Source organism: Chinchilla lanigera, unplaced genomic scaffold, assembly GCF_000276665.1.
Source record: "Chinchilla lanigera isolate Chin_1 unplaced genomic scaffold, ChiLan1.0 scaffold00018, whole genome shotgun sequence".
Taxonomy (NCBI): domain Eukaryota; kingdom Metazoa; phylum Chordata; class Mammalia; order Rodentia; family Chinchillidae; genus Chinchilla; species Chinchilla lanigera.
Genome location: NW_004955419.1, coordinates 6,561,018 through 6,573,250, shown reverse-complemented (window position 1 = coordinate 6,573,250; position 12,233 = coordinate 6,561,018). Strand labels below are relative to the sequence as shown.

Here is a 12,233-nt window from a genome sequence, read left to right as displayed (position 1 = left end):
TATCTTCAAAAGCCATGTTTTTTTACAAAAGCAAATCTCCTGGTGCTTATATGCTGTCAGTGCTAATATTGCTGCATGCTGTCAATATGAACTTGGCCAGAACTACAGAAAACAGTCATAGGTTTAGAGCAACCAAGGAAAAGGTAGGAGCAGGAAAGCTTTGCGGTCTTCTCCCTTAGGCTGCCCCAACTTCCTCCAGAGTGTGGCAGCGGTATTGAAGGCGGCAGCCCGACGTGCCCAGTGTGGGTACCTGTTCTGGAGGCTGCAGGGCAGAGCCCACTCCCAAGGAGTTGCATATGTGTGCTCTAACCTGTCTGAGGGCTCCCTTTAGGACCGACACAGAGCACCTCCTTTGTCTCACCTCGCTGGCGGCTAAGGGGAGGGTGCTCCTTGAGAATATTCTAAAAAGAAACAAGATCCTGACACCCTGCCAGTAATTATACTTGGGGCAAAAACTTGAGATGCTGAAAGCCTGGGAGGGACACCTAGGAAGAAAGTTATTTTGAAAATTAAGGACTTTAGCAGTCTCCAGTGTATAACAGGATATTTAGAAATCCATGCACATACCTGGGACAGGATACATACTCAGCACTTTTTGTTTTGTTTTGTTTTTCTCCGGTACTGGGAACCGAACTCACGACCTTGCGCCTGCCAGGCAGGCGCTTTTGCCACTGAGCTAAATCCCCAGCCCCCAGGATACATACTCAGAAAAGACCTGAGAAGACCCTAAGCTTTCACCCTTCACTGATATGGAGGCTCAGGGCGAGCTGGAAATGAGGGCTTAGGCAGAGCTGTAAACATCTGGGCTAAGCACTGAGGGGGTCCCAAGCACAGAACCAACCTGCGGACAGAGAGACTGTTCTCTCTCCGGTCATCTCCCTTTCCTTCCTTTCCCCTTCCCCCGCTTTGCCTTCTTCTTTCTTTCCATTCTTACTCCCCTCACCCTCTCTCACTCTTTTCTTTCCTTTCTTTCCTCCTTCTTCCTCCTCTTTTTCTTCCTCTTTCTCTATCTGTCCCCTAACCAGGTATTGAATGAAATCTCTGTCAACCACGAGCTGACCACAAGCTAAAGGAACAGATATCTTAAGAAACCAAAAAAAAAAAAAAAAAAAAAAAAGGACAGATACAATCTTTCAAAATTATTTAGGAAAGTTCTAAACAAACAAGCCACAATCTGTAGAACTCTAAAGAGGATAAAAACTATAACATTCAACATGTTCTTATTTTAACAGAAAATTATAAGTAGGAGCAGAAGCAAGAAAGTATGGCCATTCACAAGAAAAACTAACAGACCCCATCCTCAAGAAGGCTAGACATTATATTTACTAGACAAAGACTTTAAATCAACTTTGGGGGGTAGAGGGCGCTGGCCTTTGCACATGCTAGGCAAGTGAGCTATACCTCTGAGTTACATCTCCAGCCCCTTTTATTTATTCTGTCCTGAGACAAGGTCCTGCTGAGTTCCCCAGCTGGCCTCCCACTTGTGATCCTCTTGCCTCCATCTGGAATTACAGGAATGTCCCACACCATCGATTGAAGTCAACCATTTTAATTATACTCAAAGAACTAAAGAAAACTGTAGACAAAGAACTAGAAAAAAACAAGGAAAACAGCTCAACAAATAGAAAAATATCAATAAAAAGACAGAAATTATTAAAAGGAGCTAAATAGAAATTCTGGATCTAAGAAGTCTGAAAACTGAAATGAAAAACTCATTATAGTGTTTCAGCAGAAGATTTGAGAAGGCAGAAAAACAAAATTACATACACAGAATGCTCTATGCAACAACAGAGGGCATAGTCTTCTCATGTACACATGGAACAATGCACAGGCTAGACTGTGTGTTATCCCCTAACACAAATCGCAATAAACTTAAAAAGATATCAGTGATGGAATAAAATTAGAGATAAGTGACAGAAAAATCTAAAAATTTGCAGTATGAGGAAATTTGAAAAGATACTCTTAAATAACCAGTAAGTTGAAGAAGAAATGACAGGAAATTAAGAAATACATTGAGATGAATATAAATGAAAACATATTTTGAGCTGGGCATGGTGGTTCATGCCTGTAATCCCAGTACCTGGGAGGCTGAGGCAGGAGGATTGCTGCAAGTTTGAGGCCAGCCTGGGCTACAAAGTAAATTCAAGGCCAGCCTGAACCACATAGTGAAACCCTGTTTAAAAAAAAAAAATTACAAGAAAACATTTCTTGAACTTGGTAGTGTTTTTAAAATATGACACTAAAAACCCAGGCAACAACAACAAAATAAAATTGGACTTCATCAAAAACCAAAATTTTTTCATCAAATAACACTATAAAGCAAAAGAAAAATAGCCAATAACATGGAAGAAAATATTTACAAATCACATATCTGAGAAGAGTTTATATCCAAATATATAAAGAATTTTTACAACTCAACTTTAAACTCTATTGTCTTTTTACAACAAAAAATACAACCCAGTTTTAAAATGGTCAGGGCAAGGCTGGGTGTGGTGGCGCATGCCTGTAATCCCAGCACTTGGGAGGCTGAGGCAGGAGGATCATTGTGAGTTCAAGACCAGCCTGAACTGGTCTACAAAGTGAGCTCAAGGCCAGCCTGAACTGCATAGTGAGACCCTGTCTCAAAAAGACAAAGAATAAATGAATTTTTAAAAAAATGGTCAGGCATTTCTGTCTATACACAAAAAGCCAATAAGTGCATGAAAAGAAGCTCAACAATAATTAATGAAATGTGAATGAAAATTATTTCACACAGTAAGATGCCAATGACACAAAACATAATGCATCAGATGCAGCAGCGTGCACCTGTAGCCCTAGGTATTTGGGAGCTGAGGCAGAGGAGCACTTGAGCCCAGGAGTTCAAGACCAACCTGGTCAACATAGGAAGGCCCTATCTTACAAAACAAAAAGCAACCAACCAATCAAAATGAAACACAAACACCAGTGAATAACAGATATCAGCATGCTTGTAGTCCTAGTACTTGGAAGGGAGATGCATGAGGGTCATGAGTTTGAGGCCATCCTGGCCTGCATGGGGAGATCAGAGAAGGGAAGGGAGGGGAGGGGAGGGGAGGGGAGGGCAGGGGAGGGGAAGGGAGGGGAAGAAAAGGGAAAGAAGGGGAGGGGAGGGGAAGGCAGGGGAACGGAAGGGAAGGGAAGGGAAGGAAAAGAAAAAGAAATTGGCAAAGCTATGGAGAAATTGGAACAGTCATACATTATTGGCAGGAATGTAAAATGGTGCAGCTGCTGTGGAAAACAATTTGGTGGTTTCTCAAAAATTCAGCAGAATCACCGTGTAAACCAGTAACTGCATTTATGTATCCAAGAGAATTAAAGATGTGTTCAAATAAAAACTTGTACATGAATATTTATGGCAGCACTAATGGTAAAAGCCAAAAAGTGAAAACAACCTAGTGTCTATCTCTTGATAAAGACATGTGATATGTTCACATGGTGGAATATTGTTCAACTATGAAAAGGAATGAAATACTGATACATGTGATAGCATGGATGAAACCTTAAACACCCGCTAACTGAAAGAAGTCAAACACAAAGTGGCATATTTTTATATTTCATTTATACGAAATGTGCAGAATAAGTAAATCCATAGAGACAGAAAGCAAATCAGTGTTTGCCAGGGGTTGGGAGCAACTGGATCATGAGGAGTCACTGATCCATGAGAACGAAGTTTCTTTTGGGTGTGAAGAAGATGTCTTGAATTAGATAATGGTGGTAATATGAATGCACTGAGATTCACCGAATTGTATAGTTTTAAATGATTGGTATAGTGATCTCTGTATTACATAAACTTTGTATTATGTAAAAAGATTGTATCTAAAATACAGAGAACTAATGACAAACAAAAGCAAAATGACAAGGTCAGAGAGAGACTGATTTTAACTGACACTTCAGAAAGGTAAATATCCAGGTGGCCAATGTTTATATGAAAAGGTGTTCAGCGTTGATGGTACGCAAGAAAACCTGTAAGGGGAATTGGGTTTTGCTAAGAGTCTAGTTGGGATAGATTGAAAGGATTACATAGTTTTCTCCTTTGTCCCACTAATGTGATGAATTATCACCTAGAATTCCCAGGCTGTACCTTGCCTGTCTATTAATGGGACCAGTTATCAAGGCAGTGTCTTTCACAGCTGGGCCCACAACACTGTCCTCTGCTTTATTCTTCTGGAGCTAGAACTCTGCAAGCCCTGGTCTCCCTCACCAGGTGGTGCCTTCAGGCTAGAGGAAGAAGAAACCGCTCTTTCTTTTTTCCTGTGGGCTACTTGTCTGCTTCCTGCTCCAGCAAGTCTCATCCCAGTAGTGCTTCTTCAGCCAAAAACTGCAACTCTTTTCCAAGCAGAAGCTAAATCCAGTCTTCAAATTTTCTGGCGCTTGCAAAACCAGCCTCTTTGTGCTTCTCCTCACTGGGACCAAGCTCTAAGAGGTCTTCGTAATGGTCAAAGACACCTGCTCAGCAGCATCAAAGTTTAGGCTCTCAGAGCCACTTCTCTAAGTGTCTAAAGTTTAATGATTCCAGCCTCTTCCTTCTGCCTCACACTTTGTGCTGACCACTTTGCTAGGACCTTGAGGGTGTCTAAACTCTCATTCTCGAAAGGCATGGGTCCAAATGTCCAGCCCTAGTGGGTCTTAGCTACAGAAATAGTTCCTGTCGTTGTTACATCCCAACAGGTCCCCCTTCACATTCCACATTACACAGTTAACAGCTCTACAGTAGTTAATCATTCATTATCTTAAATGCTCTGCCTAAATAATTGGTGTGCTTTCTGTGTCTGATGAAACTGTGAAAAATGTGGTAATGTTAAAACAGGATGAGTCATGGGCCATTATCCAGTCCTGATCTTAAACCTGGAAGTCTCCTTTCAAAGTTTTAATTAGGGAAGTTACTTAATGCCTGCAGTGTTAGAGTGAAAGACAAGCGGGTAGATTGAAAAGATGGAAGCAGACCTGTGGGACTAAGGTATGATGTACACAGACAGCCCACGGTTTCACTTCGGCTTGGCTTCCTCGGTGAATTCTGCAGAATCCACCAAACAATCCTAAATCCACCCTCACACTTTGTGTTGACCACTTTTCTAGGACCTCTCATCCATGAAGGGCATGGGTCCAAATGTCCAGCCTCAGTGGGTCTTAGCTACAGCCTATTTTTAAAAGCACTGCAATCAAAGATCCACCTTCTCTCCAACATTACGAATCTCAGTAGTGAATACTGTTGGCCTCTATTAACTTTCACAGATTAACCTCACATGTGTACAAGTTAGATTCTTACGTGGGATGAAACCAGTCTGATAGCTTTAGTTCTGTTTGACGTGCCTGGAACCTAAAAGGAAAATGGAAAAACAATACTAAGAGTCATACTCTATCCACTAGAGGTCGAAATGCTTGAATATTTATCAAATCATGAGCTATATTATAATAAGATGCAAAATAAGAGTGAAGCAATAAGAAAAACACTGATGAATGTTCATGGTGACAGTGATGTGGGATTTTCATGTACAGAGACAGGACACCGAGCCTTTTTCCCCAGGAAGCAGCTTTATTTAAGCTGGCACTGATTCAGCAGATTGGTATCCAAAAGCTGAGTGCAGAACTTGTTGTACTTACACCCTTTTATACAATGTTTGTGTCTGCCTCCCTTATATGCGCATACACTAGTATGCTACAGTCTCATTGGTTATACTTTAACATTCTACAGTCTGGTTGCGTAGGGCTGATGTTACAGATTTACATCAGAATGACACATGCCAAAGGCTGATATTGCTACAGGAACTTGTAAAAAGTTCCCACCCCAGCAGGTCAGGCGGGGCCCTACCACAATGGCAAAGAAGAATATTGATTTCTAACATCAATAACTCTGTGCTGCCAGAAATCTTTATGTTGCTAAAGTTCTTATTCATCTCATTCTCAGAGAAAATAGCAGCCATTAGATTAAATTTCCTTCCACTTTCTGTCATCTCACTGGCAATTTTCCCTTCAGCCCTAAACTGTTTTCTTTCTTTCACAATGAAAATATTCCCTCTTTCTGTCTAAGGTCAACCCTAAAGATTTTATTTGTTCAAGAGCCTTGATTTGGGATTTGACAATTATTCTCAGGAAGGTTTCGCCCAGCCCCTCTGGCACTCTCCTCTGGCATTTTCCTGTGGCTTCAGATTTTTTACATACAATTTAGACCTCTCCCATAAACTCAAGGCTGGAACATTTAACTGTGTTCTGAAGTTCTCTATTTAAATTTCCCAGACACCGCACAGCAAGGATGTTTGATGGTCAAGCCATCATCCCTCCCCCAAAGTACCTTCTCTTCATATGTTTCTTTATTTTAACACATCTGTCTGGATTGGCAAGGTGGACACATGAAAGTCATTCTACACGCAGAACACTCCCAAAGACCCAACATCAAATCTGTCCTTAAATGCTACAAGGTTTACTTCCCAGACATCTCTCAAATCCAACACTTATTTCCATTTCCTGTCACTGCATGACTTTAAATCACCAATATTTCCTGTCTGGGTTATTGTAACAGCCTGCCTACTGGTCTGTTTCCATGCTTTGTGTGTGTGTGTGTGTGTGTGTGTGTGTGTGCACGCGCGCGCGTCCCTGGGATGTAATCCTGGTCCTTGTGTGCACTCATTATGTGTTGTACCACTGAGCTACCCCCCTGGCCTGCATGCTTTAAGGGATGAAGATCTCACAGACACAGAATTAGAAAAAGAATAATATAATGAACGTCCTTATTCCTGCCCCTCAGAATTAGCCGGGTGCTATTTTCTGCTTGTCCTCATGTCATCCCTTTTCAACTCATTTTCCATACTTCTGCTCAGTTACTAGAGCTCCAGTTTTACCATGTCATTGTTTCCCATAACGGGCTTCAGGAGCTTCTCCTTGTCCTGAGCAGCATTCCATGGTCCTTATGGTGGCCATAATGTTTAGTATGTCCTATCCTTTATTCTGTTCCAGCCCCATCTCCTATCAGGCCTTATATCATTATAATTTTCCTGCCTCCAGATATTTTTTAAGTTACCTTAAATGGGTCACAAATTCCACCAGCTACTTCACACACAGCTTTCAGATCTTGCTTTAAATACCGCTCCCTCAGGAAGCATTGCCTGAGCGGCTGGATGTGATTAGAGTCTTAATTAAAAGCTAATATCTAGTGAACACCTTCCTAAGGGTTATCTAATTTATTCCACACAGTACCAATGTGAGATAGGTACCATCATTATTTTAGCACCTCTATTTTACCAGTTAAGAAAACAGAGGAACAAAGAGCCTTGGTTACCCTGCCCAGAGTCACCCAGTGAAAGAGAGATATGCAGTTTTGCCTGATCCTCCTTTTGCCTTTTTGCCACACACTTTAACAGATTATAGAGCCAGGCCACCTCTGGAGAGTTGGGCCTGGGTGGAGTTAATGAAGTGATCAGGCAGCTGTGAAACTATCATATTTCCTGGGGCTGGCATTATTCCTCTATACACAGACAAGAGCTACTGCACTGTTATGGGTATGACCCAAACACTGTATTCCACTCAAACACCCATGCAAAGAGCCACTGACTTTTGATGACTCATGTTAGTATTCAGAGACTACCAAATCCTGATGCTAAGGAGAGCTAACTATAATAATAGATAAAACTATTATTAGAATGTATTGCATCAGATACATTTGCCAGAAAATATTCTAATCTATTCTTTCCCTTGGCTTCTGTTGCAACAGTCTTTCCTTGAACGTTTCCGTCCTTGCCTAGAGGTTTTTCTGTTGTTTTCAGGTAGCTGGAAATTACTGTCCCTGTTAGCAATGGCCAACTATAGGGGTAACATCCTTTCTTCCTTCTTAGATTATTTTAATGCACAGCACAGATCACCAGGTATCTAAGCATGGTCAGAGTAGTGAGATTGTAATTATAGGATTATTAGAGAGACAATAAAAGTGCTCCTTTACTATATGGGTCCCCATGACTATAGGAAGACACTGAAGAAAACTGTCCCTATAGAATTAGGTCACGTGCAGTCTTTAGGAATTTTTCACTGTGTCCATTCTGATGGTGTGATCTTGGGGATGGCACATGGTCAGTCATTTAGCAAAGTCTACTCTGTGTGTTTGCCTAGAGCTTTCAAAGACTCAAGGTTACTGGCGACTGAGTTCTGGCTCCTGGTGATACATTTCCCCCAACAAGCTTCTATCGCACTCTCAGAGACAGCACTCCATCAGTCTGCTCTGTCTTGGTTATCTGACCTTGGTTATCTCCAACATGAGTTTGTAAATTGCACTGCTTTTTACTGCCTACAAGAACCACAGAGTCACAGGTACCCCAAGGACTCCCAAAAGATTTTATCTTCAAAGAAGAGGTCATAGCATATTTGTAAGCAAAGACTTACCAGCATTGTGACATCTTCTGAAGATGCCTTGTGCTTAGGACAAATGAAAAGCATTGTTACTTTTTGATGTATGCAAAGTGGTTCCACACACAATACGACTAAAGCTAGAATCTATCAACCCAGTTAACTGTATTATCTACTACTACCAAATATACTCTGTGCCCAGTACATTGTTGGCTATAGAGATACAATAATGAACATGATAGAAGTAATTACACTCAGGGTCTCATATGCTGTCTCTTAAAAGAGCAACTCGTCCGCAACTATATGCTTTGAGACATAAACATAAGTGAGAAGTTTATTTAATATTATTAGAACAAACTTGTTAGATGCCAATGAAGTCTTTCTTCTTGTTCAAACTTGTGGTAGGTAAACACAATATGTAGTACTTGAAGTCACCAACCTTAGGGTTTTTTCATAAAGAAAATAAGATGTTGCCTATTTCCAACTGGCAATTTCTCTTTAACACTTATGAACAATACACTGCCACAGTGGCTGGTAAGATTTTGTTTTTGTGTTGTTTTAGTTTTTGTTTTTTTGTGATAGGGTCTTGCTGTGTAGTTCAGGCCCGCCTTAAATTCACTATGTAGCCCAGGTTGACCTTGAACTTATGGTGACCCTTCTGCCTCAGCCTCCTAAGAGCTGGGATTAAGTAACTGGTAGTTTTAAAGGGCTTCTTATACATATGGATGTAAAGAAAAATCGTGTTTAGCTTTGATCCCATTGAAAACAAGGGATTTAGATGCTGAAGACAATATTTATGCTGACATATTTGTATATCATTTGCATATATTCTTGGGTGACAGTTTATTCAAGGGTGAGCCAATTACCTTGAATTACCTTTTTACGTACCAGACCCTTACCAAATATCAGAGTAAAACATTCGTTGGTTTTGAAAGTTACCTGAAATGATACTTCCTATGCAAGGCCCACAGAGACAATAAAATCAATAAGAATAGAATTACTTTTGTGTGTCTCATACTGTTCCTAGGAGGAAAAACAAACAGATGAAAAAAGATAAAATACAACACAGTATATACAAAGTAAGCTGTGGGAACGCCTGACCCTCCAAGACTTACATGGGATGACTTAATAGGAATTGTCTAGCCATGAAGATACTACTGCTCCTTGGATGTCTATTTTTATAGAAAAAGTTGAGTCCGTGGATACATTTGCTTTTATTTGAGGTAGCTGCAGAAAGTCTTAGCTGGCCTTGTTGCAGGAGGTCCTATAGCCTTTATTTGCCTTTTCTAAATTACAGAGGGCTTTATCTACAGAAAGTAAATGCAAAAAATGTGACTTGCTGGCTTAATCCCTTGTGTGGGGTGTGTCAGTGAGAGGTGGTATTTATGAAAATACTTACCGAGACTCTAAAAAGTTGTATACTTATGAAGGCAGTTGTTAATTATTTTTTGTCACATGGTATTCTGAAGTTTCATCCCAACAGGAGGCGATGAGACTGACAGCAGCATGAAATGTGCAGCCCTTCTCAAAAGGATTTGAATAGCAAGTTGATTCAGGCATTGGCTGGAGACTCACCTTTGATTTTTAGGTTATCTGGGCACTGATTTTGGATTTTTAGCCATCAAGTTTACAAAGCTCCTTTGTGTTATTTAATCAACCCAACATAGGCAGAAAAGGGGCTAGATGTGGTCCTATTTGGTTGAAATAAAGGACAATTTCTTACCTATTGTTTTAGTGTAGGAATTTCATACAGATTCTTCCCTGGAGATTTCTAACATGTATGGTAGTCTGAGAGGATGTGGAGAATACAGAGATAGCAGGCAATTTTGAAATCTTTGAAAGATCATGAATCAAATGCCATTACTGGCTCCACATTACTCTCAAGTTTGTATGCTTTTCAGTCTTCTGTGAATGATGATGTCATCAGATTCTTTTTTGATGATGAAAGAATTAGATAATTGTGACGGGAAAATTCATATTCCAGCAGCTGTTGTTTTCATTACCAAGGGACTAGATTGTGTCCTGCTTCTTATAAAATAAAAGATCTTTTAAATTTCTTTTGTTTTGGGGGATGGAGTTTTAAAGCTGTTTGATAAATTCTTAACTGAGGTATAATTTACATGAAACAAAACATGTAACTTAAATGCACATTTCATGGTAATTTAAGCACACAATTCATGACAATCACCTTTATTAAGATATAGAACATCTTCATAATTCCAGTAAGTTTCCTTGTGCTATACTAAGCCATTACTCCCTCCTATCCAGGAGATCTGCATAACTTCAATTAACCAATTGGCTTTTTATGTTTACTTATGAATCTGCCCAAAGCCTAGGCTGCTTGTCTGGAAGTGGGCAATGGACTCATAGTAAGTGAACCTCTGTGAGTCACTAATCTCTGCTAGAACTTGTAATGGTGGATGAAGCTAGAAAGCCTCAAAGGATAAGACAAGATCACAGCCAAGGACACCTGCATCCACTCTCAACTAGATAAAGACTATAGCCTCAGGCATCTCACTCCTGGGTAGATTAAATTAAACCTTTTTAAGGATTAATTTAATACCTTACTTGGAGAAGTCCTTGACTAATTCCGCTGTTCTGGAGTATAACCCTCCCTTCTTCTGATAACGAAATAAATACAGGCCACCCAGAGAAGGTCATGGTTTTAGCCCTAAATGTCAAATTCTGTAAGAGGGATTTTATCCTCTTGGAGCCCTGAAATCATTCCATTTGCCTCTTCTTATTTAGCCTTCATCATACACTTGTTTGGGAAATTGTCGACCTGATCAGCTCTCAATAACTAAGGGATATTATTAACCCAATAAGTCCACGGGCCCTCAGGGAAGCAGAAACGTCATGGAGGAAGGGTGTGATAGAGGCAAGCTGCTCACCTTATGGCAGCCAGGAAGGACAGAGAGGAAGAGAGCGAGACAGAGAGAGAGAAAGTGAGAGAGAGAGAGACAGAGAGAGAGAGAGAGACAGAGAGAGAAACAAAATATACCCCCAAGGACCTCCTTTAATTAGGCCCCACCTCCTAATAGCCTCTTCAGCTATGAACTCGTCAAGTCCATTGACAAAGTTAGGACCCTCACTATCCAATCACCTCTGTAGGCCCCATCCTCTGCACCGGGGATCAAGTCTTCATACATGAGACTTTGGGGGACACTTCATATTTAAACTATATCAGGCTTCTTTGGACTTTGGAGCTAGTGTCTCACACATGTGGATGCCAAGTAAGGAGCTTCTGTGGAGCTCTGGACAAGACAAATTTCTCCCACTGTTCCAGTCTGTAGGCAAGTTACCTTGCCACTAGACTCTTACGACCAATTATAAACTACATAGTCCAGTGGATGTGAGGTAGACTGGAGTGGTAGATGAAAGAAGGCTTATAGCAGAGACCCACTGAATTCCAGAGCAAGGAAGTGTCCCTTGTCTTAGTGAGTGTGGTGTTGCTACAGTAAAATACTGGAGGCTAGTACTTTGTAAAGAAAAGAGGTTTATTTAACTCCCAGTACTGGAAATCTAAGAATATGGCACCAGCGTCTGTCTAGATTTTGGTAAGGGCTTCATGACAATTCAGCTCATGACAAAAAATTGGAAAGGTGAAGCGAGTTTGTGTAGAAGAGTATGTGTGTGAGACAGAGATGGAGGCGGAGGGACCACTGGGCTTGCTTTATGTCTATACACTTGCAGTAACCAGTCAGCCCATGAGAATGAGAACTTACTCCTAAGAGAAAAGCAGTGATCATTCTTAAAGTCTCCAGTAACTCTTCACAATGTTATGCTGGGGACCAAGGCTTAACATGAGTGTTGGTGGGAACAAACTATAGCCTCTTGTGAGCAGATAACCATTATTTTCACATTTTGTTTTATTTTTGTTTTTG

The 12,233-nt window shown here is 40.7% G+C and overlaps 2 protein-coding genes across 5 annotated transcripts in view; both read right to left on the bottom strand.

Moving 5' to 3' along the window:
• Positions 1–8,412, bottom strand: part of LOC102015959 (N-acetyllactosaminide alpha-1,3-galactosyltransferase-like 1) — a 39,376-nt gene extending 30,964 nt beyond the window's left edge. Inside the window, exons 1-2 of one of the 2 annotated variants that reach the window (XM_005382565.2) lie at positions 8,386–8,412; positions 5,285–5,335 (exon numbers count right to left, since the gene is read on the bottom strand). The gene's annotated coding sequence lies outside the window, so the exon portion shown is untranslated. Of the gene's footprint in view, positions 1–5,284; positions 5,336–8,385 lie in introns of those variants that run through there. The other variant, XM_005382563.2, reaches the window with a different exon arrangement.
• LOC106146242 (N-acetyllactosaminide alpha-1,3-galactosyltransferase-like) overlaps positions 1–10,250 on the bottom strand; it is a 16,770-nt gene extending 6,520 nt beyond the window's left edge. The window contains exons 1-6 of one of the 3 annotated variants that reach the window (XM_005382559.1): positions 10,073–10,250; positions 9,749–9,870; positions 9,465–9,656; positions 9,289–9,372; positions 8,386–8,418; positions 5,285–5,335 (exon numbers count right to left, since the gene is read on the bottom strand). In XM_005382559.1, coding sequence (XP_005382616.1) covers positions 5,285–5,335; positions 8,386–8,418; positions 9,289–9,372; positions 9,465–9,496 — 200 coding nt within the window. In that variant the 5' untranslated portion in view covers positions 9,497–9,656; positions 9,749–9,870; positions 10,073–10,250. The remainder of the gene's footprint in view (positions 1–5,284; positions 5,336–8,385; positions 8,419–9,288; positions 9,373–9,464; positions 9,657–9,748; positions 9,871–10,072) is intronic. The other 2 variants (XM_005382561.1, XM_005382562.1) reach the window with 2 other exon arrangements.
• Between the last annotated feature and the right edge of the window lie 1,983 nt (positions 10,251–12,233).